Source organism: Melozone crissalis, unplaced genomic scaffold, assembly GCF_028551555.1.
Source record: "Melozone crissalis strain CALT ecotype California unplaced genomic scaffold, PUWL_Pcris_2 ptg000107l_1, whole genome shotgun sequence".
Lineage (NCBI taxonomy): Eukaryota > Metazoa > Chordata > Aves > Passeriformes > Passerellidae > Melozone > Melozone crissalis.
In genome coordinates this window covers 2956152-2984097 of record NW_026535884.1, presented here as the reverse complement: position 1 = coordinate 2984097, position 27946 = coordinate 2956152, and the positions used below count along the sequence as shown (strand labels likewise).

At 54.0% G+C, this 27946-nt stretch overlaps 1 protein-coding gene across 6 annotated transcripts; it reads left to right on the top strand.

The window, feature by feature from the left end:
- Positions 1–8: 8 nt before the first annotated feature.
- On the top strand, positions 9–27946 carry TP73 (tumor protein p73). Of its 6 annotated transcripts, XM_054292033.1 has the most exons (13): positions 9–59; positions 963–1086; positions 6476–6721; positions 19546–19732; positions 19814–19929; positions 20425–20534; positions 21419–21561; positions 22330–22418; positions 22707–22831; positions 23535–23689; positions 24416–24548; positions 25253–25346; positions 27474–27946. In XM_054292033.1, exons 2-13 carry the CDS (start codon positions 1045–1047, stop codon positions 27795–27797), a joined length of 1764 nt encoding a protein of 587 aa, XP_054148008.1. In that variant the 5' UTR covers positions 9–59; positions 963–1044; the 3' UTR covers positions 27798–27946. The 6 variants fall into 6 exon arrangements, with proteins under 6 accessions (XP_054148008.1, XP_054148014.1, XP_054148013.1 ...); XM_054292035.1 differs by lacking the exons at positions 9–59; positions 963–1086 and adding an exon at positions 2923–2961; XM_054292039.1 differs by lacking the exons at positions 23535–23689; positions 24416–24548 and having other exon boundaries at positions 33–59.

The following is a 27946-nucleotide window of genomic DNA, read 5'->3' as shown; positions in this document are numbered from 1 at the left end:
ATGTCCCAGCCGTCCCCAGCTGATGAAGGCCCCACGTTCGAGCACCTCTGGAGCTCGCTGTGAGTGGGGTGTGCTCATTCCCCATGGGGGTGTTCAGAGGCAGTTTTGGCTCTGTGACAAACACAAATTTCCTTTTGCATCCTCTGCTTTCCACAAACCACTTTTCCACCTGGCAAATTTGGCTCCCTGGTTTCAGACTTTGCTCATGGCATTCCATTTCCCACATCTGTCCCATGGGTAGCAATGCTCCAGGGCCAGAGCAGAGCTCCCCTCAGGCTGCAACCCTCAATTCCAAAATTAAACATCTCTCAGCCCCACCAAGACGTTTGCAAGCCTTCTGGCCTTTGAGCCTCATGCTCTAATCCAGCAAGGGAGAAGGATTGTGCTTCGTTTAATCTTCCTTCCCTGGTCCTCTCACGTAAAGGCATCCCAAGGTGACAGATATGCTGGAGTAGCTGGGTGGGTGCAGAATTTCCTGCACCTATAGCTCTGCCAGGTGGAAATAAAAGCAGAGGATGGAGGAAGAAGTTGGGAAGGGGCCGAGGTTTGGGAAAGGGACGAGGTTGGGGAAAGGGACGAGGTTTAGGAAAGGGACGAGGTTTGGGAAAGGGACAAGGTTTGGGAAAGGGACGAGATTTGGGAAGGGGACAAGGTTTGGGAAAGGGATGAGGTTTGAGAAAGGGACAAGGTTTGGGAAAGGGACAAGGTTTGGGGAAGGGATGAGGTTTGGGGAAGGGATGAGGTTTGAGAAAGGGACGAGGTTTGGGAAAGGGACAAGGTTTGGGGAAGGGATGAGGTTTGGGGAAGGGATGAGGTTTGAGAAAGGGACGAGGTTTGGGAAAGGGACAAGGTTTGGGGAAGGGATGAGGTTTGAGGGGACTGTGAGTTTCTGGGGGTTGGTGGTGGTGGCACAGGCTGTGCTGGAGAGCTGGAACATAACAGTGCCCTCACCTCCTGCCCAGGGAACCAGACAGCACCTACTTCGACCTGCCTCCAGCCAACCCCAGCAGCAGCAATGAGGTCTCCAACAGCACAGAGGTCACCATGGACGTGTTCCAGATGAGAGGCATGACTGACTCGGTGATGGTGAGTGTAATCACATAGCAGGGATTGCACCTGAGCCGGGCACATCCTTAATTTCCTTGCAGGGGTGGGCTGGGGGTTCTGGGGGAGAAACCAGCCTTGCTGGGGCAGGGTTAATCAATGGCACAAGGGTCAATAAAATCGTGGGTATTTATTGTTAGATAACATCAGTGCAGGCAGCAGCGGGGCAGGACCTCTAGTTGAGTACCAAGTGTCATTCGCTCAGGGACAAAAGCCATTTGTGAGCTGCTGATGAGGCAGAGCTGCTGGAGGGACACTCCGTGCTCCCAGCACAGCCCTAGGTCCGTGCTGCTGTCTTTCCTGCCAGAAACCTTTGCTTCTATCTGAGACAAAGTCTCGGAAAAGCATCGGGGCCGTGCAAGACATCCTGGCCGCTTGGGCGTGTACAGTGATGCTCGGGAGCATCCCTGGGGCTGCCCCGGCTCTTGGCTGCATCTCCCTGTGGAAAATCTCTGTTTCCCTCCGGGAAATTGCTCTTTCCCTCCAGAAAGTCGCTGTTTCCCTCCGAAAAATCGATGTTTCCCTCCAGAAAGTTGCTGTTTCCCTCGCCGACAGCTTGCCTCCCCTCCCCCAGCCCCTTTTCCCTCGCTTTCTGCTCGCTTTCCCTCCTTTCCCCGGCCCTTCTCAGCGGGCAGGAGCAGGGCAGAGTGCTGCTAATTGTGCCTGTGCCCCTCGCTGAGCGAGCATCGCCTTTCCCCTCGCTGCTGCTGTCAGCAAAGCCGAGCCTGGAGCAGCCTGGGGTGTGTGACAAGAAGGGCTCTGGGCAAGAAGGGCTCTGGTAACGGGATGCCAACAGCCGGAGGGGAAGGCAAGAGAGGGGAGGGACCACCCAGTCCATGCTGATTCCCACTGCTCTTGGCACACATCGGTGCCACATCAGTGGTGCTGGTGCTCGATGGCACTGAGCAGGTCACCCCAATGCTGTGTCAGGCATCTATCCCTAAATATTGCTGTTTGTCCCTCTAGATATCCATCCATCCATCCATCCATCCATCCATCCATCCATCCATCCATCCATTCCTCCATCCGTCCATCAATCCATCCATCCAAAACTTCACATCTCTCGGACATGGAGCTCTCACAGAGCCCCTGCCCTGTCTGGTCAGTGCCAGGGTGGGCACCTCATTGTGCTGGTGCCAGCTGCCAGCCCCGAGCAGGTCACCCCAATGCTCTGTCAGGCATCTATCCCTGATTATTCCTGTCTGTCCCTCTAGATCATCCATCCCTCCATCCATCCCTCCATCCGTCATCCATCCATCCATCCATCCATCCATCCATCCATCCATCCATCCACCCACAATCCACATCTCCCACCCACACAAAGCTCTCTGCCTGCTCAGTGCCAAGGTGGGCACCTCATTGTGCTGGTGCCAGCTGCTGCCCAGCAGGTCTCCATCCCCGTGTGACTGGAAGAAGCTTTGGGGAGCTTTGGGGAGCGGGATCCGGGCAGGTTTGGTGGTGGAGCTGGACCCCTGCTCTCCCTGCAGCGGGAATGGTTGGTATCGCCCAGTCCATCACTGGGCAAGCTGGGGCCTGCCCTGTGCTTTAATGAATAGTCATGAGGGACAGAAGGGGTGGGCCCCGTTTTGTTGTTGGATGCAGCGAGTTGACAGAACTAAGGGAGATGAAAAAAAGCACAAAAAAAGCCAACAGACGGCGGCACACGGACGGGCGGCCGGCGCAGCATCCCTGGCGCTGCCCCGCTCCCGCTCTCCTCCCTCTCCTCCCGCCTCCCCTCCCTGCCCGGCGGCCGGCCCGACCCCATGAGTCCCGTGGCAGGAGCCTGCCCCGCGCTCCGTGAGCCCCGAGACAGCTAAAATGCTCTACATCAGCGACCCGATGCAGCATTACACCACGGTAGGTGCTGCTTGCTTTGCTTTGATGCTCTTCCTTGAGTTATCCTCCTCTTCTGAGATACCTGATCTGGCTCTGCCTGGGTGCTGGATGCTCCAGGGGCTGTCCCAGTGCACTCCTGTCCCTGTCCTGCAGCTGCTGGAGGAGCTGGGGCTGCTCCAGTGCAGTGTTGGTGCAGGATGCTGCAGCCTGGGCACTCGCTGCTCCTCTTGCTTTGCCCCATCTGCCTCTTGCAGAGCCCGAGGTGGGATTTGAAGCTCAGGTGCTGAGGGTGCAGGGTCCCTTAGTTGTGTGTACAGGTGGGAAGGGGGTCAGGCAGAGCATCCATCCATAAATCACACCCAAGATGTGAATTAAAGCTCAGGTGCTGGGTGTGCAGTGTCCCTTAGCTGTCTATGTACAGGTGAGCCAGAGCATCCATCCATAAATCACACCCAAGGTGAGATTTAAAGCTCAGGTGCTGAGGGTGCAGGGTCCCTTACCTCTGTATGACAGGTCAGCCCGAGCATTCATCCATATGTCACACCCAAGGTATGATTTGAAGCTCACGTGCTGAGGGTTCAGGGTCCCTTAGCTCTGTGTGCACAGATCAGCCTGAGCATCCATGCAAGGAGCACCTGGAGGTGCTGGAAGTGTCCAAGGAGATATGGAGGTTCTGGACACCTCCAGCACCACATTGTCATCCCAGCTGAGCCCACACTGCTTGCCTGCCTCCCCAGGCAGGTTTCCTTCCCCTGGTGGAAATCCCTGGGAGGGCAGGGCAGGTGAAGCTGTACCTGTGCTGCAGGTAATGTATTTCCATCCCTGTGCTCAAGCACTGAGGTTGTTTCCTTAGGGAAAGGGTTTGTGTCTCTCCCTGAGATTCAGAACCATCCAGCACAGGCACAGAGGGAGCTGGGGATAGTAGGAAATCCCTTCATTCCTGGTTTTACCTGAAGGTGTTGGTACCAAGCCCGTGTGTCCCATTGTTGGGGCTGTTCCATGGCAGGTCATTGCTGCAGTTGTGTGAATAATTATCCCTGTGTGTGTATGTACATATTTACACACACACACAAACACTCGTGCCTTCAATGCGTCTTTTAGGGGAATGTTTCCACAATTTCATCAATTTTGGGCAGCAAGTCTGGCGTTTTACCTGCACACCTGACTCTGGGTCTCTCTGCAGCAGATTCCCAAAGTCTGGAGGCACTCAGAGTGCTGATTTTGCTTTGTGCTGAGGCAGCCCAGCCTGGCAGAGGTGACACCCTGGGTCTCACATCTCACCATTCATCCTGAGCCACACAGGGCTCGGGATGCTGCATTCTGTGGTGGGTCCCCATTCACCTGCCCATTCACAGCCACAGGAACGCTCCTATCTCTGAGCATGGGGGCAAAACAGCTCAGCCCTGATACTCCTGGATCAGCTGAGTATCATCCTGATACTCCTGGATGCAGCCCCATCCAGCAGCAATCCCTTTTCCCTTGCTGCTGTTCTCCTGGTTGATCCCTCAGCTTTTCCTGTGCCACCTCAGTGTCTCTGCAGCAGCTGCATTTCCCAGTTGGATGGCAGGAGCTTTCCTAATGTGCCTTTTTTGCCAGAGTTTCTCATAAGTTGTTCCTCCAGGTGAAGCCTGGATTAAGGAGAGCTTGGCTTGTCTTTGGCTGGGCTATTTATAGAGCTGTGAGGAGGAATAGAGGGATTTAGGCGCATATTTTAGGGGAGAAAATGGCTGGATGCGTAAAAGCAAGCCGGATCTTGTTCGGCATTCCTCCACTTAGTCACAGGCTCCAACGACCTTGTGAGAGATGCAGGCAACAGGAGAACTTCCCTGGAGAAGGATGATTGCCTTTAAAACCATTCCACACCGAAGAGGGTTGGGTGAGGTTGGGATCCCAAGTTAAAACACGTTTTCCTGATTCCTGAGCCGTGAGCCTCGCAGCCCTTTGGAGAAGGCTGAGCCTGCTGGCTGTGCCCACGGCTGCTTCCACAGCTCCTGGCTTCACAGAGCTGCTCCAGAGGGTGCTGGGGACAGGGATGAGGGCAGTCCATGGGTGCTGTGTCCCTGCTGAAATGCTGGGGTGACACATGGCAATGCACCCGACACTGCATGGTCACCACCACTGCCTCTGGGGCTGCAGGGCGAGAGCAATTCAGGATTTGCAGATTTACGGGGGGAAACAAACCTGGGAATTACAGATTTCTGGGGGAAAAAAAACTGGGAATTGCAGATTTCTGGGGGAAAAACCCATCCCCTGAGCAATTTGGGAATGGCAGATTTCTGGGGGAAAAAACCCAGGAATTGCAGATTTATGGGGTAAAAACCCATCCCCTGAGCAATTCGGGAATTGCAGATTTCTGGGGGAAAAAACCTGGGAATTGCAGATTTCTGGGGGTAAAAAACCCAGAAACTGCAGATTTCAGGGAGGAAAAAACATCCCTTGAACAATTCGGGAATTGGAGATTTCAGGGGGAAAAACCCGGGAATTGCAGATTTCTGGGGGAAAAAACCCAGGAATTGCAGATTTCTGGGGGAAAAACCCCATCCCCTGAGCAATTCAGGAATTGCAGATTTCTGAGGGAAAAACCCATCCTACTTCATCTGAGAAACAGTTGTATTTGAGTCTGATTTTCTAAGGAAATACTAAGATTTTTTAGCTGCAGGGCTCTTGGGAATGTCACTGTGCTTGGGCTGTGCCTTGGGTAAAGGAGCTGCCAGCTCTTATTGGAAGAATCTGACAGTAATTGATCAGAAAAAAAATAAGGAAAAAATTGTAAAAAGTCATGATTTGGTCCAACAGGTCTGGAATAAGAGCCAGGACCTGCCTAAGTGTGTCCATTTGCCCTGTGACCTTGCTGCAGCGCTGTGCATCGCAGCCTCCTGCTTTGTAGGTTTGAGGTTTTGCCCAAATTAGAGCTGGGAGCAGCCATCCCGCTGGGACACCAGCTACAAAACACTGCTGGGGAGTGGTGTGGGGCTGTGTGTGTGTCCTGACCAGTGAACACACCAGGGACAGGCTGGAAAAGAGGGTGGAAAATGGGGAATGGCCGTGGCGATGGAGCGATGTCACGGCCAGGGATTGCTGCTCGCCTTGAGGGTGGCTTCACCGAGCTGTGACACTCTGGCTGCTGGAAGGGACAGAGGGTTGGGTGTCACTCCTCACCTTCAGCTGAACATTTCCCACACCTGAGCAAACCCCACCACATCCCTGCCATAAACGTGGTTTTCCCAAGGCAGGTGCTCCAGAAATCCGGGATTGGGGCACACCTCGCTGCCTCCAGCGCGGATGGAGCAGCTCGAGGGGAGTGATTTAAGCACACGGATTTCATCCCTCACACAAGTGGCGACCTGTCAGAAAACCCGAGCCACCCAGACCAGCTCCTTTGCCTCCCCTCCCGCAATGCTGGCCCTTTAAGGAGGCTGTAACAGGACACCCCAGCCCTGCAGAAAGGTGCCTGAGGTTTCCCCGTCTCTAAACTGGCTGGTGTTTTCTTTTTTTTTTTTTTTTTTTCCCTCCTCCCCTTTTTCCCTTCCTCCAGTCCCAGTTCAATTTGCTCAACAGCAGCATGGATCAGAGCATCGGCAGCAGAGCAGCCTCCACCAGCCCCTACAGCTCCGAGCACACCTCCAATGTCCCAACGCACTCGCCCTACTCGCAGCCCAGCTCTACCTTCGAGGCCATGTCCCCGGCGCCCGTCATCCCCTCCAACACCGACTACCCCGGTCCCCACCACTTCGAGGTGACCTTCCAGCAATCCAGCACCGCCAAATCGGCCACCTGGACTGTGAGTTTTGGGTTTTCTGCATTGGTTTGGGGAGATGCTCAGCGCGGCCGAGCGCGTCCTCATCGCGCTCAGGGTGGTGGCATGGGGAGGTGACACGGGATGGAGCCACCACTGATGGTGGCTTCACCTGCACAGGTGGTGGCCCTGGGAAGGGAAATAGCTGGAAATATTCCTGGTTGCTTTCCAGGGTGTTTCTCCCAAAGGGGTGTGAAGAACAGCTGGGATGTCACTTCTCTCCTGGCGATTTCCTAAATTTGGGTAAATGTTCTGCATCCTGGGGAAGTACCTGCCTTGTTCTCACAGTGCTTCCAAGAGTGTTTTTTCTCAAAGGGGAATGTAGCACAGCTGGGTGGTCACTTCTTTCCTGGCGATTTCCTAAATTTGGGTAAAAGTCCTCCGAAAATGAATGTGCTGGGGAAGTACCTGCCTTGTTCTCACAGCGCTTCCCAGAGTATTTCTCCCAAAGGGGAGTGAAGCACAGCGGATGGGATGTCACTTCTCTCCTGGCGATTCCCTAAATTGTGGGTAAATATTCTCCGTCCCGGGGAAATACCTGCCTTGTTCTCATGGTGTTTCCAAGGGTATTTGCCAGCGGGTGCTGTCAGAGGCGAGGCCGTGGGCGAGAGGGACCTTTGCTCCTGTCCGTCCCCAGCTGTGCTGAGAATGCCATTTACAGCTGTGCCGTAAAATGTCATTTACAGTCCTTCTCCATCCCGGATTAGAGGAGTAACTTAATCCCTAAAGTCATAGCAAATAACCGAGCAGGATTTTAAGTGCAGCAGGTTTTGATGCCCGGAGGGGTGGCTGCATAGGACGGGAATTTTAAGGATTTTAAGCACAGTAGGTTTTGATGCCCGGAGGGATGGCTGCATAGGACGGGAATTTTAAGGATTTTAAGCGCAGCAGGTTTCGGTGCTCGCAGGGGTGGCGGCATAGGACGGGAATTTTAAGGATTTTAAGCGCAGCAGGTTTCAATGCTCGCAGGGGTGGCTGCACAGCCCCTTCTGTCTCTCGGGATGCAGATTTGGCACCACGGCTGCTCCTGCTGCCCGTGCACGGGACAGCTCTGCGAGCAGGGACCCAGGGGCCGGGCAGAGCACAAAAAGCTGCTTTGCTTTTTGTGGCAAAAAAAAATCTCAGCCCTGCTGCTGGCTCAGCGTGGCGTTTTTTAGGGCTTGTGGCCAGTGGCACCAGTGTCAATCCCGCAGCGCCTCTGAGGGAGCTGCTGACCGTGCTCCAGCGGGTTTTCTCCTCCGGGCAGCACTGGCAGAGCAGCAAGGTTGGGATGGGACCGCTGACACCCCTCAGGAGCAGCAGAATTCCCTCCGGGGCTGCGGTTTGACATTGCCATGGAACAGGCAGAGCAGCCCAGCGGTGTTTAAGCCCCGGCTGTGATGATGACCTTTGTTTGCGGAAGGTGACGGGTTTAATTGCCAGGAGAGTCCCTCCTGCAGGAGACAGACCGCATCTCGGATGCTGTGGTGCAGGGACACCCCGGGCAGCGGCCGATGCGATGCTCCCGGCTGTGCTGGGGAGGATGCGGGACGGGACGGGCTCCGGCAGCTCGGCAGCGCTGGGGCTGTGTCCTGCCGAAACCAATGGGTGCCACAGCGGGAAAGCGGCAGCGATGGGGTGTTTGAAGTCAGAATTCCCGGCTGGTGCAGTCCAGCAGTTTCCCCTGCTGCTTCACAGGACCGGGGACTCGGGACAGCGCCGTGGTTGAGCGCCCTGCCCTCGCAGGGATGGTTAAATCTCCATTCTTTCCACTTTCTTTCCTTGCGGCATTTCATTAGGAAGTGAGTAAAGCGGAATCCTCGGGCAGGATGTGATTCCAGCCCGCTCCTGTCCCTGCTGGGGGATGGATAACTCCTGTCAGCCGCAGGTAAAGCTGCACAGAGCTTTCCTTTCTTCATTCCCGTCCTAAAGCTCCCGATGGAAACCGAAACCAGGCACTGCAGCGTGTGCTGTCCCGGCACGCAGGGATGGGGCCAGAACGTGTCCGGTGCTCTCTTGCCACTGTCCCCAGCTAGGAGTGGGATGGTTTTGGGGTAGAGCAGAGGCAGTGCAGCAGGGCTCCCCTCCTGGAAACCATCCTGGGATCTTTCCACAGCTCTAAAGGGAGCTCCGGCTGTCTCGCATCACCCTGTGCTGACTGTTCTCCTGTAGCTGTGTCCTGCTGGGAGCTCGGCTCACCAGGACAGGATGCAGCTATTTTTCCCAAGGGATTTTCTGTGGGATTCAGAGCAGGCAGTGCCACACGATGCCCTCTGAGCCTCGGGGGAACACCTGGACCCGGGATCTGGTCCAGATGGACCCTGGAGAATGGGCTCATTCCAGCAGCGTGTGCTGTCCCGGCACATCAGGATGGGGCCAGAACGTGCCCGATGCTCGCTTGCCACTGTCCCCAGCTAGGAGTGGGATGGCTTTGGGGTGGAGCAGAGCCAGTGCAGCAGGGCTCCCCTCCTTAGAGCCATCCCATTCCCCGGGATCTTTCCTAAAGGGAGCTCAGGCTGTCTCACATCCCCCTGTGCTGACTCTTCTCCTGTAGCTGTGTCCCACTGCAGCTCAGCTCACCAGGACAGGCTGCAGGTATTTTTCCCAAGCCTTTGTGGGATTCAGGGCAGGAAGTGCCACACGGTGCCCTCTGAGCCTCAGGGGGACAGCTGGACCCAGGATCTGCCCAGAGAATGGGCTCATTCCATTCCAGGGATGGCTGGGAGCATCCATGGAGGATGCACCCACCAGCTGGCTGGGAGCCACCCACGGCTGCAAGGAGGGGTCCTGGGAAGGGTCCACAGTGAGGATTTGAATGCCTGAGTTGACTTTAACACTTAGGAGGACACTCACAGGTGTGTGGCCCTCTGAGCCGCAGTGCTGGCGTGGCTGCATCCCCCAGAGCAGGTTGGCAGCAGGGCCAGTGCCCACCTGCACTGGGGCTGAGCCTGGTGGAGAGCAGCAGTGGGCTGGCAGCATCTGGAGAGCACAGGGGGGTGTTTATTTGCAGCAGTGATTCCTGCAGGATTGCCAGGGGTGGTGTAGCATGTCAGGCTTGCCACGGTGCCACATGAGGAATGGTGCTGCTGGTGTCACTGCCTGTCCTCCTGGTGTCCTCCTGGCTGGGGCTGTCAGTGCTGGAAGATGAGGCCAATGCCTTCCTCCAGCTCACTGTGAGCTCTGCAGTGCCACTGCCACACTTGAGAGTTTGTCCTGGTTTAATGGGGAAAGAAGCTCAGCAAAACAAATGTGTTCTGTGTTGTCAGTGAACTCACAAATAACTCTGTGTGAGCTTCCACAGGAGCTGGGCACACACACCAAAGGTGAGGAAAAGCCATTGGGGAATGCAGGGAAGGGAAGGGAAATGTCTAATCAGTAAGCTGGGGACAGAAAGGGACATCTGACAGAGCAGTGATGGCCACACCAAGCTCAGCAGCACCAACCATCCTGGTGCTCTGCTTTGGGGCAGCACTGGGGAAGAACCAACCCAGCCTGTTCCTCCTGGGGCAGCCTCGTGGCTTTTGGATACTCTGAGCTTTGCTGCACCCAATAATCCGTGCCAGGGTGGCTGATGCTGCACCAAATAATTCACGCCATGATGGTTGATCAATTGCCACCAACACTGACCACAAGCTGGGCAGAGCCATCACTCTGGGCAGCGTTTTGGAGCAGAGAGGGCTCTGCTGCACTGGAAGGACTCTCAGCTGAAGGTCTCCTGCAATTTGGGGTTGAATCATGGAGGATCTGGCCACAGAAAAGGAAAGGACAGCTGGTGAGCAGGCAATGCCAAAACAACTGGTTTGTGTGAGTCATTCTGTCAAAAGTTTTGGCATCGTTTTTTGATATAGTCGCGAGTTTTGGTTGATGGAGGTGTGTAGCCCAATGGCCTCCTGGTTTTGAAGGGTTTTGACTTGAATCCCTCTGGGAGATGTGGCATTAGCCATTCTCCCTCACTCAGAGATCCTAAGGACCAGGTGAGCTGGCCCCTGTAGGATGCTGGACAAATACTTGCTGTACAGGGCTGGGCAAATCAGTGTCAGTGTCCACACATGGTGCTCCTGCCCACCCTTCAAACATTCTATTGACAAAACAGCCATGGCCTGGGAGGGAGATGTGAGGAAAATGAACAGTTTGGAACAGATGCCTTGTAGAGCAATACCACAGAAATGTTCTGCATGGAGGTTCCCCCCAAGAAGAGCAGGGGGGCTCAATCCTGGTGTGCCCAGGAGATGGTTCCTGATCTCAGCCAGCTCTTTAATCTAATAGCAAAAGACAGAATGAGATCCAGCACTTGGAAGCTGAAGCCAGGCAAATTCAGACTAGAAACAAGGAGGTTTATTTTCTTTTTTTTTTTTTTAGCAGTGAGGATAATTAACCATAGGAACAATTTACCAAGGAATGCGGTGGATTCTCCCAACTCCTGAAGGATTCAAATGAGGAGTCTGCATATCTCTCCAGAGATAAGATGTGCTTTAGCAGACACCCCTGACTCAATGCAGGAGGAGGAGAAGGAAGGGGTCTGAGGGTAGCAGTGGGAGCAGAACATCATCAGGGGTTTGGGGGTAACAGTGAGGGCATGCAACCAGAACAGCATCAGGGGTTTGGGGGTAACAGTGAGGGCAGTGGGACCAGAACAGCATCAGGTGTCTGAGGGTAGCAATGAGGGCAGTGGGAGCAGAAATCATCAGGAGTTTGAGGGTGACAGTGAGGGCAGTGGGACCAGAACATCTTCAGGGGTTTGGGGGTAACAGTGTGGGCAATGGGACCAGAACATCATTAAGGGTCTGAGGGTAGCAGTGAGGGCAGTGGGACCAGAACATCACCAGCTGCTCTCTCTTCAAAATGCTTCAAAATGCTGATTTTCTAATTTTAGAAAAGAGGTGAGTGAAGAAGGGTGAAGCCTTGGGGCTGGCATTGCCCAGCTCTGTCCTGGCAGAGGGACTCTGAGCAGTGATGGGTGACATTGGTGTCCCCATCCCTGGACAGCAGCACCCGCGCTCGCCCCTCCTGCGGGAAGTCCTCCAATCTGCTCCCACCTCCCTTTTCATTTTTAATGGCCTTCTTATCGCAGGGAGCCGCGGCCAGATGCCGAAAATAAGCTTTTCCCTGCGGTTGGAAGCCCCCCTCGGGCAGGCAGAGCCCGGGGAGCTGCGCACGGCAAGCCGGGGCACGCCGGCATCCTGCCCGGCCCCGGCGGCTCCGCTGCCCGGACACGCTGCAGCCGCAGCAGCCCAGCGCCGTGGGTTTCTCGCCGCAGCCCCTCGCCACGCCAGCCAGCTGGTAACTGACGGATAATTAGGATTTTTCTCAAGTCAGGTTGGCGGCGGAGCGCTGTTCGCATGTGCCAGAGATGCGGAGGCGTTAATGGGGTCTTTGGCTTCCCGCGGCCGGGCTGCAAAGGGACGTGGGGGCTCCTGGAAGCGGGAGGAGATGGACAAACCCCCGAGCAGGCAGGCAGGGGGGTCTCTGATACATCCATGGGACTACACCCGGGGTTGTCTTGTTGCTGTTTTGGGTAGCAAAGAGCCTGCGAGGGGAAGGCTGGACAGGAGGAGAATGCATCTCAATCCACGCATTCTCCAAAGCCATGCTCTTCCTGAGCTCAGGCTCCATCATTCACAGCCTAAATGGTGAACAAGACATCTGAAAAATAGGAGGACTCCAAAAGATATTGCCCACAACCACTGCATGCCTCACCATCGGCAGCCTCGCCCTTATAGGAACACCATTCCTGGCAGGGTTCTACTCAAATCATTGAAAGCCTAAACACATCCTACCTAAACACCTGAGCCCTTCTTCTAATCCTTCTAACCACATTGTTCACCACAGTGTACACGATCCTCATGACCATACTAGTACAGGCCGGCTTCGTTCGAATTCCGCCCTTAATTCCTCCTCCTGCTCCATGGATGGCTGTCCAGCAGTCACCCACAGCAAACCAGTCTGCATGGCAGTGCTCAGCCAGGGGGAGATGGCAGCGTGGAGCTGGTTCCACTTGCTTGGTAGATCTTGCAGCTGGAGCATGAGAACAGGGGAGCTGAAATGCTTTCTGTGGTCCTTACTGAATGAGGAGGATGGTGGGAGTGTGCTGGGAGGAAGGCTCTCCCTTGCTGGTCACTGTCTGTGGTTTTTTGGGCTAGGGGCAGATATGAAGAGGAGGGAAAATTCTTCAGGAGCATCTTTGTACCACAAACCCCCTCTGCAAACTCTCTCTGGCACCTTCCCATATCCCAGGAATGTTGCTGTCCAACAGCCATCGCCTTTACATGATTTGGGCAGAAAGAGCTGGGGACACCCTGAGTCCCATATTTTGATATTTTGGTGTGCCAGAAGTAGGAAAGCAACCTCAGCACCAGCCTGCTCCAGAGCCCATCGAAGCCAACCACTGGAGGCTTTCCACCAGCTCTCTCAGGGTGTGGATGAGGCTCCAGGAGCTCCAGACACAATGGAATTAAGAAAAAAAAAGGCAAAGGAATTCGGTGTGTGATGTTCCAACACGATCCCGCTATCAGTTCCACTATCTCGAACGTGTCTGGTATGCACAGGTCAAGGGAATGGCTTCCTGGCAGTGCTGCTCCATGGGGAAGGAGAGGTGGGAGAGGGCTGGGAGCCCTGATCTCTGCTGCATGGGAGGGGGAAAGGATGCTGGTGTGCCCTTGGCAAACCCACATGCTGCCTGTGCCCACCTCAGCAGTGGCTGAGACAGAGCAGAAGGGCAGCCCCTCCTGCATGGCACAGCCCCTCCTGCATGGCACAGCCCTCCTGGGATGCTCCAGAGCCCGTGGTTTCCCCCTAAATCCTGCTCTTGCTGTGCTGGTTTTCACATTTCCTTCCCGGCAGCAATTCCCAGCCTCCTTTTCCCTTCCCTCTCCTCCCAGCCTGCTCCCTGCACCCTTGGCAGTGTGAGCAACCTCCTTGCTGGATTTGTGGCTTCCTTTTTTGAGTGGGAAGGAGCTCTGGGCTTGCCTTGGACAGGGGATCTGAGTATCCACCACACAGAGGGAGTCAGACCTAGCAGGAGAGACTAAACCCTCGGAATGCCAGCGCTGGATCAGCAGTGAGTGAGAGAGATCCCCGCTGGAAGTTATTTTAAGGATGTGCTCACTGGGGAAGGCAGGGAGAGGAGTCCTTTGGGGATGAACCAAGGAATTTTAATTAGCAGTAATGGCATGCTAATTAAGGTAGAAGAACACAGGCTGGAGCACTGGGAGCCTCCCTGTGCTGCTCTGCTGCAGAGCCCTGAGATCTCTTGCGGTCTGTAGGGCTGGAGGATCTGTAGGGACAGAGCTGATGATGGGTGGGGTGATCAGGGGGCTCTGCTGAGTGCCTTGAGACCCTCTGTGCTGGGCACAGCTGGTGGTGGCTTGGTGTCACCCCAAAGCATTGCTGGGACCACAGGGAGGTGAATGTTGTGCATCCCTATGGCCATCACCCCAATCCATCACTGCTGTGGTGCAGGGAATGGAGACAGGGGGAGATGAGTTTTGGGGCATCCCTATGGCCATCACTTCAATCCATCAGCACTGTGGTGCAGGGACTGGAGGCACAGGGAGGTGAGTGTTGGGCATCCCTTATGGCCATCACCCCAAACCATCATTGTTGTGGCACAGGGAATGGATATGCGGGGAGATGGGTTTTGGGACATCCCTATGGCCGTCACTTCATCATTATTGTGGAACAGGGAATGGAGATGTGGGGAGATGAGTTTTGGGACATCCCTTATGGCTATCACCCCAACCCATCAGCACTGTGATGCAGGGACTTGGAGGCACAGGGAGGTGAGTGTTGGGGTGTCCTTATGGCCATCACTTAATTATTATTGTAGCACATGGAATGGAGACATGGGGAGATGGGTTTTGGGACATGCCTACGGCCATCACCCCAAATCCATCACTGCTGTGATGCAGGGAGTGGAGGCACAGGGCACCAAGGTACCTCTTAGAGCCATCCCCAGGGCAATATCCCCCTGTTCAGCCCACCTGTGTGCTGGACAGGTACCTCAGGCCCCGCTGGACACTCCCCTCTCCTCTCAACCACCAGTCGCACTCAACCCTGCCTCGTAGTAAATGAGCAACAAAGTAGCTCGGGGAGGAATTTCCAGCTCAGTGAGGAGTTTACAGGCCGGTGATTAAAAAATAGTTATTAAAAAAAAATTAGACAGAGAGGGAGAGAAAAAAAAAAAAGGAAAAAAAATTAGCTGTGCCACCGGCACGTCTTCCAGGATCTGCCGTAACAGATTCGTCCGAGCCGGTTAACGGTATTTGCGGTTTGCAAGATGCTACATGTCTGGGGAAGATGACAGACACGTTATTATCACCTCTCGCCTGAGATCTGCCCCAACCTGTCCCAGGATGCAGCTCTGCAGCTGCTTGCTGGGGAGTGCAAGGAAATTAGCAGCCGGAGGCAGCGCTTTTCTTTCTCTCTCTCCCTTGCCAGGCCAGTGGCTTTATTGGGGATCCACTGACTGCAGTCCTGGACACGTCTTGAGTAAAGCTAATGAGAAGGCTGGAATGTAGGAGAAGAGGAGGAGGAGGAGGGGAGGATTTGTGGAAAAAGCAATTGTTGAGCAAATCATTTCCTTCTAGAGGGAAAGGAGGCCTTGGCTGCGCCTTCCCCAACAGGCAAGTCTAGACGCTTAGGTGTCAACAGTTGAAGATAAATAAGATTTTATCGGCTCCAAATCTGTTGGGACACATCCTCCTAGCGGTTCTGCTGCCCAGGGACGGCTGGGCGAGATGGACTTGGCCAGGAAGGCTTTCCAGCAGAGGATTCAGGTTATTTTTTGTGTGAGCCTGTCAGCATCCATGGGGAAAATCATCTCTCCCTGCTAATTTCCTGCATGGAGAGACAGCCCTGGGGCTGAGCAGCCTCTGGAGCCATCTCCTGGTGCTCTCTCAGCGTGGGCAGTGATGGATGCTGAGGCTCCACATCCAGGAGCCATTGTGGGGCATTCACTCCATGGAAGCTTGTGGTGTCAAGAACATTTTCTTGGGGCAGCAGCACCAGGATAACCATGGTGAAGCCTCACAGTGGCCGGTGGCACCATGGGGTGACTGATTTATGATCTGTTCCATCTGACAGTGGTGCTGCATGGTCTCATCTCACCCAAAAAGCAGCTGCATTTCAAACACATCCAAAGTGGTACCAAGCTCTTGGGGAAACAGAGCTTAGAGCTGATAGGCTGCTAGGAGTTAAATAATTTGGTTTTTTTCATTTTTTGGCTTATTCCTAGTACTCTGGACAGACAGCAATAACAGGGAAGGGAGAGAGACAGAGCTGGCATCACAGTATCAGCCCAGAAACTGGGGACAACACTGAAAGCTGCAGGAAATTCCAAAGGAACAGAGGTTCTGTGTGCTTCCATAGGCTCCCAGGGAGATTGTCAGTGCTGCTGCTGCTCTGTGCTGGTTCAAGCAACCCAGCACCCACAAGCCACTGAAACCGTTTGTGTTCCTCAAACATAAATGAGGAATACTCAATAACAGACAGTCTCTGATGTTTTCCAGGAACAGAGATGACCTGAGTGCTCATGTAACCATGCAGACAGACACCAGAGGTCCCCAGGGTAGAAAAGGGAGTGGAGACACAGACAGGAGATGCTCAGGGCAGAACATACCCTGGCTTCTTTGTAGGTGTGAAAGGAATCCTGGAGCTGAGGTCTGGACATGCCAGGAAGGGGTTCAGGTGCCCCAAAATGTTGTTGCTATGCCTGGCAGTGAGTTGGCCACAGCTCAAGTGACCTGAGCCTTGGCTGTCACATGTGGCCAGTCCTGAGAGGTCAGTTTGTCTAAACCCTGCAGAATGGGAAGGATGTGGGTGAACAGACCGAGGTTCCACCATGCAGGTGGCAAGAACACAGCCATGGCACACAGAGAGCCAAGCAGCAGAGCTGGTTTGAGATTAAATCCCAGCATTTTGATCTCTGGAATCTGCTCTGCCACTGCCTCATGTCACACTTGAGGAGCACAGGGTACCTGTGGTCCCTGCAGGGTGCTGTGCAGGGTGTGGTTGTGCTGGGAGGCACCAGGAGCTCAAGTGATGCAGCAGAGCCCAGCAGAGATGTGCATGGGGTTGATAATTATCAAATACAAATAACAGAGGAGAGAGGTGTCTGGTCACGGACACTCTACACAGTGCAGGTTTTGCTGTCCTCTGCAGAGAGTGTGCATTGCCAAGCTGGGCATGCAGAACCTCCTGGCATCCCAAAACCACAATGCTGGTTGTGCTGGTGGCCATGAGCAGAACCTCCTGGCATCCCAAAACCACAATGCTGGTTGTGCTGGTGGCCATGAGCAGAACCTCCTGGCATCCCAAAACCACAATGCTGGTTGTCCTGGTGGCCATGAGCAGCCTGGCTCTGTGAGACCTCTCAGCCCTGGCTGCAGCTGGAGATGTGGCACAGGATGGCTCCACATGGAGAGGACTCAGGAGCACAGCCTGGACTTTTCTTGCCCAGAATTATCAGCAGGGAGTTCCTTAAAAGAATAGTTTGTTATTGTGGAGGGATCTTTGAAGGCGATCCCGGAGCTGTTGGGACATGATAAGGTTATCAGCAGAGGCAAGTCTGCACGGAGCGGCCGCCTTCCCCCTGCAGGGCATCACTCTGCTATTTAACAGAGATTTATCCATGTCATAACATGGTATAATGAGAGAATTTGTTACCAAAGAACTTGCCATAATGCACCTCTGCTCTTCCAGAGCAGTTATAGTTCCCAGGCATGTTGAGGGCTGCCCGGGAATGTCTACATGAAAAGATCCTTTGACAGGAGTTGTCAGTATTTTAACACCTGGCAAGGAAGAGCCCCCTCCAAATAACCCTTGTTTTGCCACGGTGGCTCCTCTAAATGAGGGTGTTGAACCCCATTTTGTGGTGGGTGAGTGGGTCCCTGCAGCCACATGGGAGTTTCCAGCCAGGCAGAGCAGAGTCACCACGTTGTGAGTGGAGCCCACGCTTCCAGCTCAGGCCTGAGAATCCCTGAGAATCCCTGCTGGGGATGCAGGATCACACCCAGGAAGCCAAGCTGGCCATGGAGTCAAGGTGTAGTCAGCGTCATCCGGTATGAGTGCAAAATTTGGGCATTTCTGTAGGGGTTTCCAAGCATCCTCTCTTGTTGGGTGAGTCCAAGTGCCTACAAAAATAAGGATTAATGCTTGTTGTTGGGTTCAAGTGCGTGTTGTACCTTTCAGCCACCACCCTCCAGTGACCACAGCATCCTTCTGCTCCCCCCAGCACTGAGCAGGTTCTGATCTTGGGACACCCAGGACACACCACTGAGCAGGTTTGATCTTGGGACACCCAGGACACACCACTGAGCAGGTTTGATCTTGGGACACCCAGGACACAGCGCTGAGCAGGTTCTGATCTTGGGACACCGAGGACACACCACTGAGCTCGTACCTGCAGCTGGCCACCACCAGCGCAGTGCTGGAGGAGCTGCAGAAGCTGGTGCTGTTTGCCTTGGAGGATCTTCTGCCCATTATGTCTTCCCAGAGACCACCTAAATGAGACAAACGCAGAAATGGTTTCTGGTTTTTGCCCTGTCCCTGTCCTCATGGTGGGAGCAGCTTGCTCAGCCATGGGTGGATTTATTCCTGCAACCAGTGCAGCAGGACTGGGAGACACAAATCCTTCCTGCCTGACCCACAGCTGCACTGGGACACGCTCAAAGCCGGGAAAACTGGGGACTGAGCCATCACTGAGCCCCTGAACACCCTCCAGCCCTGTGCTGAGCCCCTGTTTTGGGCAGCCTCAGCTCAGGAACTGCCTGGCACAAGGAGAGCAGAGCCTGCTCTTGGCACACCTGTATTTGGATGGCTCAGGACAAGCTTTAACATCCCCACAAACGCTCTCTGCACGGTGGTATTTTTTTGGCACCGGGCGCTGTGTTGTGGGGATGAGATAAAATACCTGGAGCAGGAACATGCCCTGCCATGCAGGGACGGGCTGCTCCGAGCACAGGGGTGGGCTGGTGTATAGCAAACACATTCCTTGCGAGGTGGAAAACAGCATGGCACGGCTGAGGTGGAAGGGAATTGCACATCCCCACAGCTGGGCAGTTCCTGGAAGGTGAAGGACAGGCTCTCCTTCCCCTCCTTCTCTGGAGAGGCACAAGTTGCAGCTCCCAGAGCTTCTCCCATCCAAGTTTGCCACTGAGCAAAACTCACTGTGTCCTCGCAGGGAGGAATTTGGTGGCCACACACCATTTTCTACTCAGCAGTGACTGCTGGCACTGCCTGCAGCTGCCACAGAGCATCCTCCTCCCACAGCCAGCCCAGACAGTGGTCCCCATCCTGTCCCTGCCCTGTCCCCTCCATGAACCACTGCTGCTGCAAAGGATTGAGTCAGGATCAGGACAAACCCATCTGTGTCAGAACTAAACTCCCAGGTCCTGCCTAATCAGCTGTGACACTGCTGATGGCACCAAGCATGATTTGCTCAGGCTGTGGTGTGTCAGTGCTCTGTGTGCTCCGTGTGTGTCAGTGCTCTGAGTGCTCTGTGTGTTAAATCAGACTTGGGATTGTTTCCAAAATGGGCTGAGTGATGCATGAATGAGGGTTATGGTGATTTCCAGTGAGATTCCTTCTGTCTCAGTGCAGTGGTGCCCTGCTCTGGGAGACCCTTGCCCATCGGGGAAACCCTTCCCTGCCCCAAGAGGTGGCTGTATCTGGTATACACGGGTGAAATTGTCAGATTTCAACATTTCCAGGGAAAGGGAAGAGAAGAAAGCCCTGCCTTTGCCCCAGAGCAGCAGAGGAAGATGAGGCTGGACAGGGGAGCACCCTCCACCCCACCAGGGATGCTCACCTGAGGGATGTCTCCTGTTTTCCAGTACTCCCCGCTGCTGAAGAAGCTCTACTGTCAGATCGCCAAGACATGCCCCATCCAGATCAAGGTGTCCACCTCACCGCCCCCGGGCACCATCATCCGGGCCATGCCCGTCTACAAGAAGGCAGAGCACGTCACCGAGGTGGTGAAACGCTGCCCCAACCACGAGCTGGGCCGCGACTTCAATGACGGTGAGGGCTGCATGTCCCTGGTGTCACTGCCCTCCTGTGCTCAGGATGAACCATGGCTCTAACTGCAGGTTTTCCTTGCAGGTCAGTCAGCCCCTGCCAGCCACCTCATCCGGGTGGAAGGCAACAACCTGTCCCAGTACGTGGATGACCCGGTGACGGGGCGGCAGAGCGTGATGGTGCCCTACGAGCCCCCGCAGGTACCCAGCTGCTCGTGGTGGGGACAAGCACCAGGAGACTCCCTGGTTTGGGCTGCTGGGCCCAATGTCCCCCTTGCCCTGGCACATCTGAGAGCACTCTGTGCTTGTCCTCGGCACTGGTGGCAGCTACACTCCAGAACCTGCAGCTCCCAGCCCTGTGAAGCATCCCAGAGCAGCCTGCTCTTGGGAAGTGGGGTGTAATGGGATATCCCCTCCACTCCTTCCATGGGTGCCCCCACAGTCCTTGTACAGTCCCCTTTTTCCAGCTGGGACCATCCCCAATGTTCCCCTGCTCATCCTGCCAAAGCACCAGCCCTGTGCCAGAGGGTCCAGCCCTGATTCTTCACTCCCTGGGGATCCTGGCCTTCCTCTCCTCCTCTTCTTCCCTCCCCGGGATCCCAGCCTGCCTCCCCTCCTCTTCTTCACTCCCCTGGGTTCCCAGCCTGCCTCCTCCCATCACTCCTCACTCAGCACCTGCTCTCCCCTCCCGGCCAGGTGGGGACTGAGTTCACCACCATCCTGTACAACTTCATGTGCAACAGCAGCTGCGTGGGAGGGATGAACAGGAGGCCCATCCTCATCATCATCACCCTGGAGACAAGAGAGTGAGTGGCTGTGGGAGCAGGGTTGGGCATCCCTCCCATCACGGGAGGGCTGGGGAAGGAACTCTCCTTTTCAGGGAGCATCCCCAGGTGTCAGAACTCAGTGCATCCCTCTGGGTGTCCGGAGTTGGCAAGGACCCCATCAGGGGTCTCAGAGACCCTGGCACACAGCCCAGAACACCTGGGGATTTGATTTTGACCCCTGGAGCAAGTTACCAGCTTTGTATGAGGACCTGAAAGTCACACAGGTTTGAATAGTATAATAATAAAATTATCACAGGGTGAAAATGTAGATTTTAGGATTTTTTGTATGGGGGTTATGGGAACAAGATGGAGGAACTTGGGTACATCCAGCCTTTCTCCTTCTTCTTGTTCCCCATTTTCTGCAGTGATGTTGGCACTTTGGGATTGGTTTAGAGTAGAAGTGCACTGTCTAACACAGGTGATAGGTATTGGGAATTAAGTGTAAATATGTTATACGTAGTTTGTAGTATAAAAGGACAACACAGAGAGTGCCTGTGGCTGCCCTGCTGAGCAGACTGGGCAGGAAGAAAATTTTATAGATAAGAATTAATAAACAACCTCAAGACTGATAAGTGAAGAGTACAGACTCGTTCTTCAGCCTCACAGGCTGAAGCAGAGACATCCCGCACATCTGGGGGCAGCAATTATCAACCAAAACCTGAGACCCAGGGCATGGGATGGGCCAGCCCCAGCTCTTTGCACAGCAATGCTCCCTCTGCCAGCTTGGAGAGGGGCTGGCACAGAGGGACCAGGGACTGCTCAGCTGGAGCCTTCCTCTGCCCCAGGGGCTTGCTGAGGGTCTCTGGTGTGGTTTCTGCCCTTCCCAAGGGGAAGCAGGGCCACTGACTGCGCTGTTCTCCCAGCGGCCAGGTCCTGGGGAGGAGATCCTTCGAGGGGCGGATCTGTGCCTGTCCTGGCAGGGACAGGAAAGCTGACGAGGATCATTTCCGAGAGCAGCAAGCCCTGAACGAGAGCACGGCCAAGAACGGCAACGCCAACAAGCGCAGTGAGTCCCCTGACAGGGGTGGGGGGCTCCCAAAATCCCTGCCCTCCACAAGTCTGGGCTCAAATCCACACTCTGAGATGATCCTTTGACCTTTCTCCACTAAATCTCATAGGTTGGACCCCACCCTCTCCTCACAGAGCCTGGGCATGGCTCTCATGGCTGGATATATAAATTCATTATTGACAATAACAAAGGGGCACTCCCATGCCAGGCCCCAAGGGAATGGATACCTTTTTTACAAAATTATCAACAAAATAAGAATTATTTAATAAACCTAAAATAATCAGAAAAATACACCTCAGGAGAATCAGCAACATGTACAGTAATATAAACAAAAGTCTATTTCTCCTATGAAATCACCTTTCATGGCCTTTCATGTGAAGTCTTACCCGTGTATTCATAACTTTCAAATCAGAGCTTGAAAACACAATAAAACCCACACAAAAAAACACCACAAAGCCCCACCAGAATATATTTTACAAAGCTATGATTACCTGGTAATCAAACAACTTTTAACTTACCAGTAAGCAAATAACTTTTAAAATGTTCAATGTACCACAAAAAATTTAGCTTCATAAACTTGTTCATAACATCATAATGTTCCCTGTGTTGTATGATGCATAACCTGATTTTTTTCATAGAAAAAGAAATGTTCTCTGATTTTAAAAAATATTAATTTTAATTTTAATATCCTGCACAGCTTGAGGTGCCCCCTGCCATGTCCTGTCTCACACAGCTCTATCAATTCTGTTCTCCTCTCCTTTCCAGCCTTCAAGCAGAGCCCCCAGGGCATCCCAGCACTGGGCACTGGCATTAAGAAACGGAGGCACGGGGAGGAGGAGATGTACTACGTGCCTGTAAGTGTGGATGAGCTGCAATGGGGTCAGAAATCCATTTGGGACAGTGGTGGGACATCGTCCCCTCTGCCAGAAACACCTTGGGGAGGGGATGTGGCTCCTTAGGACAGTAGAGGCCTTGGGAATAGGAGCAAAAACATCCATGGACACACATGTCCAAGGGATTGGGGCACCCCAAACAGTCCCTGGCCACAGTGACAGTCTGCTGGGTGGAAAAAAATGGAGAATGAGGACTTGACCAGGTGGCATGGGAATAAAGCAAAGTCCTGGTGTTGTTCCCTCCTCCAGGTGCGAGGCCGGGAGAACTTTGAGATCCTGATGAAGATAAAGGAGAGCCTGGAGCTGGTGGAGCTGGTCCCACAGCAGCTGGTGGATTCCTACCGGCAGCAGCAGCAGCAGCTCCATCAGAGGCAGTGAGTGCTGCCCCAGCCCTGAGACCCCCAAAACTCCATGAGACCCCCATAGCCCCTGAGACTCCCATAGGCCCTGAGACCCTCACAGGCCCCAAGACTCTCACAGCTCCTGAGACCCTCACAGCCCCTGAGGCCCTCACAGCCCCTGAGATCCTCACAGGTCTCAAGATCCCCATAGGCCCTGAGACCCCCATGGGCCCTGAGACCTCCACAGTTCTGAGACCCTCCCAGCCCTGGAGACCTCCACAGCCCCCAACTCTCACAGCCCCTAAGATCCTCACAGGCCCCAAGACCCCCATAGGCCCTGAAATCCCCACAGCCCCTGAGACCCCCCAGTCCCTGAGATCCCCCCAGTCCCTGAGAACGCCCCAGTCCTCCAGGCCCTTGCAGCCTCCTGAGACCTCCACAGTTCTGAGACCTCCACCATCACTGAGGCCTCCATCATCCCTAAGATCCCCACAGTCCTCCAGAGCCCTGAAGCTCCTCAAGCCCCTGCAGTTCCTGAGACCCCCATAGTTCCTGAGACTGCCACAGCCCCTGAGACCCCTGCAGCCCCCAGGCCCCTGCAGCCCCTCAAGACCCCCACATTCCCTGAGCACCTTTACTAGGGAGGCTGGATGGGTTGGGAGGGAGCTCCAGGCCAGAGCAGGGCAGCCCCATCCCACCAACCCCAACCTGACCAGAGTGTTCCCTCCCCAAACAGGAGCCAACTGCAGACACCTTCCTCCTACGGCCCCGTCCTTTCCCCCATGAACAAAGTGCACGGAGGAGGGATCAACAAGCTGCCCTCTGTGAACCAGTTGGTGGGACAGCCTGCCCAGCACGGCTCCAGCTCTGCACCCAGCCTGGGCCCCATGGGTACGTCCTCTGTCGGCAGGCTGGGCTCTCCCTGCCCAGAAATGGGGTTTATTACTGATTTCTTGATTTCTGGGCCCCTCCCTGGGGGTTCCCCTGTTGGGGAAAACCCTCCTGGAGCAGTTCTGTGTCAGGAAAAGGAGATACACTTTTTCAGTCTTCAGTTAGTTGTTTATCGTTATCTTATCAAAATCTCAGCACATTGTCTACACCAGACTTTGCACACGGGAAAAGCACCCCAAAAATGGCTACAGATGTACAGATGTACAGTTTCAAGGTCTTTTAAAGTTGTCCCATCCAATTAACTTTTAAAACACATTATATTTTTACCTATCTACCAATAACTCATCCCTTGTCTGTCCGCGTAACCTAAAACTGTGGCTTTCTTTGACCAATCACCCTGTGCCACCAGCACTGCAGAAAATGGAGTAAATGAAGAAGAAGAAGAAGCTTGGGACAATGCCCAATGCCCTCTATCTTGCCTCCATCTACTACATACTAAAAATCCCAAAACCTAACTTTCTCACCCAAGTGACATACTATTCTACTCGCTATAACATATTTCACACGTTTGTGGACTCTAATCTATCTTGAAGTCCTGGAAGTTTTCTCCATGGGTGAGGGTCAAAGCCAGTGCTTCTCTGAGGGTCAGAAAAGACAGAGAAATATTTCCTGGGTACCCACAGGTCTGGGTGGTTTCTAATGGGTGCATTTGTTGCCACTGCCCAGGACCTGGAATGCTCAACAGCCACCCCATGCAGAGCAATGGAGAAATGAACGGGGGCCACTCCTCCCAGTCGATGGTGTCGGGGTCCCACTGTACCCCCCCTCCACCCTACAACGCCGACCCCAGCCTCGTCAGGTAGGGAAGGCACCTGGTGTCCTGTCTGTCTGTCCTCTGTTCCTCGCTGTGTCCCTCGCTCTAACCTTCCCATCTGTCTGGCAACTGGTCAGCTGGCCACTGGCCCCAACTGAGAAATCACTGCTGCTCCTCTCACCTGAGCAACCAAAGCCCAGCTACCAATCAGTCAGGAACCTCCACTGCCCTCATACACCTCCCTGACCCCTGATCAATTAGAAATTAAGTACATCCAAAAGAGGGTCTTGTCCTCCCTGTCCAATGGCACGTAGCTTTATGAGCTCCCCCCTTCCCCTTCCAGCAACACCTGGAAATGGCTATGTGGCTTATTTCAACCAGAAATGCATTAACAGCTCTGCAGGTTTTTCATGTTTTGGTCTTTAAAAAGACCACAGATGTTTTGAGAGACCTTGGGCCAGCATCCACACAGGGCAGACCCCAGGGCATGCCCTGATCCCCCTCCCCAGTAGCTTGAGCTCCCTCATATTATATGAGTTCCTGAGCCAAAATCTCAGACAATCAGGAGGAAAACATGTGTAGTTTTAGGAATGAACACAACCCCACACTGTGCTTTGACCTTAGTGCCAGTGGAGCACCCGTGGAGCTCTCCACATCCCCCACCTGCCATGGTCTGTCCCACAGAGATGGGACACAGCTGTTGTTCACGAGAACTTAATGCCACTTTATTTTCCAAACTTTCTCTGCAGTTTTTTAACAGGATTGGGGTGTCCAAACTGCATCGACTATTTCACCTCACAAGGGTTACAGAATATTTACCACCTGCAGAACCTATCCATAGAGGTAAATGCTTTGGGGAGATCTGTTCTTATACCACTTGTTTCCCACAGCTGTTGGTCTGAAAGTGTTTTGGAGGAAGGGAAACCTGTGCCCCAGCCCCTCACACAGAATGTGTTCCCAGGATTGATGCCTGTCATTCCTGCCCCTTTGATGGTCCTTTGGAGGCAGCTATTGCTCAGGCCTTGATAAAAATAACAACCAGCCCCAAAAAACCACAACCAGTCTCAACTGCTTGCTCCAGACTCTCAAAAATACAGAGATCAAAGATCCCCAGGCCAGAGCTCAGGGAGATTTTCCACCTAACACAGAGAACACAGCTGAGGTGCTCAGGGGAACACCCCATATCCCACAGAGCCAACAGGGACACCCCACAGCAGCTCAGGGAGGTTTAATCTGGTCTCACCTCTTCCCCTGCTAATCTTTACAATGAAAGAGGCAGAAGTCTGGAATGAAATAGCCCAGATCAGGTAAAAGCAGGAAAAAGTACGGAGAGGATGCTGGAAATACCTGTGTGTGCCCAGAGCATCATCCTCTGCTGCTGGTACCAGGGGTGGCACTGGAGCTGCTCCCCAGCCCATCAGAGGAACAAAAAAAAGGAAAACAAAAAATAATCCTAAACCCTTTGATCCATAGAAAACCCTGTAAATCCCTGAGCTGGTGTTTTGACTGAGACAGAGCTCCTGCCCGACCCTGTTTTGACCTCGTTTTGCCCCAGGCAGGTGTAGCAGTGTCTCTACCTGGCAGCTGCAGCATCCCTCAGGAGAGATGATGATTTGTCACTGGTGGCTGGGGCCAGCTGTGTAACCTGAGCCTGGTTCTGGACCATTTGCTGAACTAACTCCATGACTGCCTGTCAGCTGTCCATGGGAACGTTTAGGAATGGCCAAAACTTGTGTCAGGGCAGAGCTGTGTGTCTGAGTCGTTTGTAGCTACTAATTGCATACTCGCTGTCTGCTCCAGTTAACGCTCCCGTGAGTCTCTGTGCTGGCATTAACACGGACCCCTGGCAGCTCCCCCCTGTGCTGGTGTGTGTCCTGGCACATGTCCCCAGTCTGAGGTCACCCACCTCAGTGCTGGAGGCTGGTGCTGCTCCAGCCTGCTGGGCCAGGACCGGAGCAGAGGCCACCCCAAGTGCACAGCCACAAGGATGCTCCACACGCTGCTCTGCAACCTGTGTTCAAGGGGAATGATCCCTTCCTTCCCTCCCATTCCCACATCAGTTTGATGTGAACCCTTCCCAAAATAACAACAAAAATCTCCAACCTGCAAACCTGCAGTTATTTGGTTACAAATGGGAAACAACCCAGGGTGTGGTGGTGCTCACAGGGGTCCCAGAATGAGGGACGAGATGAGAATCTTGATTCCATGTTTCAGAAGGCTGATATATTACTTTATGATATATATTGTATTAAATGTATACGATATATTAAAACTATACTAAAAGAATTGAAGAAAAGATTCCATGAGAAGGCTAGCAAGGAATAGAAAGGAATGATAATAAAATCTTGTGACTGACCAGAGAGTCCAAGACAGCCAGACTGCGACTGGTCGTTAATTAAAAACAACCAACATGAGACCAATCAAAGATGAACCTGTTGCATTGCACAGCAGCAGATAATTATTGTTTACATTTAGTTTCTGAGGCCTCTTCTCAAGAGCTTCTCAGGAGAAAAAATCCTAATGAAAGGATTTTTCATAAAATATGTCTGTGACAGCCAAGGGATGCATCCATGGCCATGGGTGCATTGGGATGCATCCATGGCCATGGGTGCACCATGATGAACCCATGGCCATGGTGGGAGGTCCATCTCTGCTCTGTTGGGTATTGCACCCATGCGTCCCCCCAAATACATAATCTGGGACTCTCTCCTGGATATAACAAACTTATGCATCTCTGTAGCGCTCAGCTTGGGTTTGGGGACAGATGGACACAGAAGTCCCAGGGGGTTCTGGTTGTCCACCCTTAACGTCCCCTCAGACCCGTGAACCTGAGGGAAGGACCCATGGCCATGGCAGGAGGTCCAACTCTGCTCTGTTGGGCATGTGTGCCCTGAAAAGCACAACTGGGGCTCTCTGCTGCTGGTCCAGCCCCATTCTGCCAGCCGTGCCTCAGCGGTGTTGTCCTTGCAGGATCTCGCAGCACTGAAGATCCCGGAGCAGTACCGCATGATCATCTGGCGGGGCCTGCAGGAGCTCAAGCAGAGCCACGACTACGGGGCCCAGCAGCTGATCCGCTCCAGCAGCAGCAACGCCTCCACCATCTCCATCGGCAGCTCGGGCGAGCTGCAGCGGCAGCGGGTGATGGAGGCCGTGCACTTCCGCGTGCGCCACACCATCACCATCCCCAACCGCGGCACCGCCGACGACTGGGCCGACTTCGGCTTCGACCTGCCGGACTGCAAATCCCGCAAACAGTCCATAAAGGAGGAGTTCACGGAGGGAGAGATCAACTGAGGGGCTCCAGACGCTGGCGGGGTGATAAACCCCTCCACCCCCTCAAAAATGTGTTTGCAGCCTTGGGCACCTGGAGAAGTTTAAGTTTGTTATATCCAGGGGAACTGCAGGCCCTGAGCCAGGCAGGAGGTGCCTGCCTGGGGAGGAAA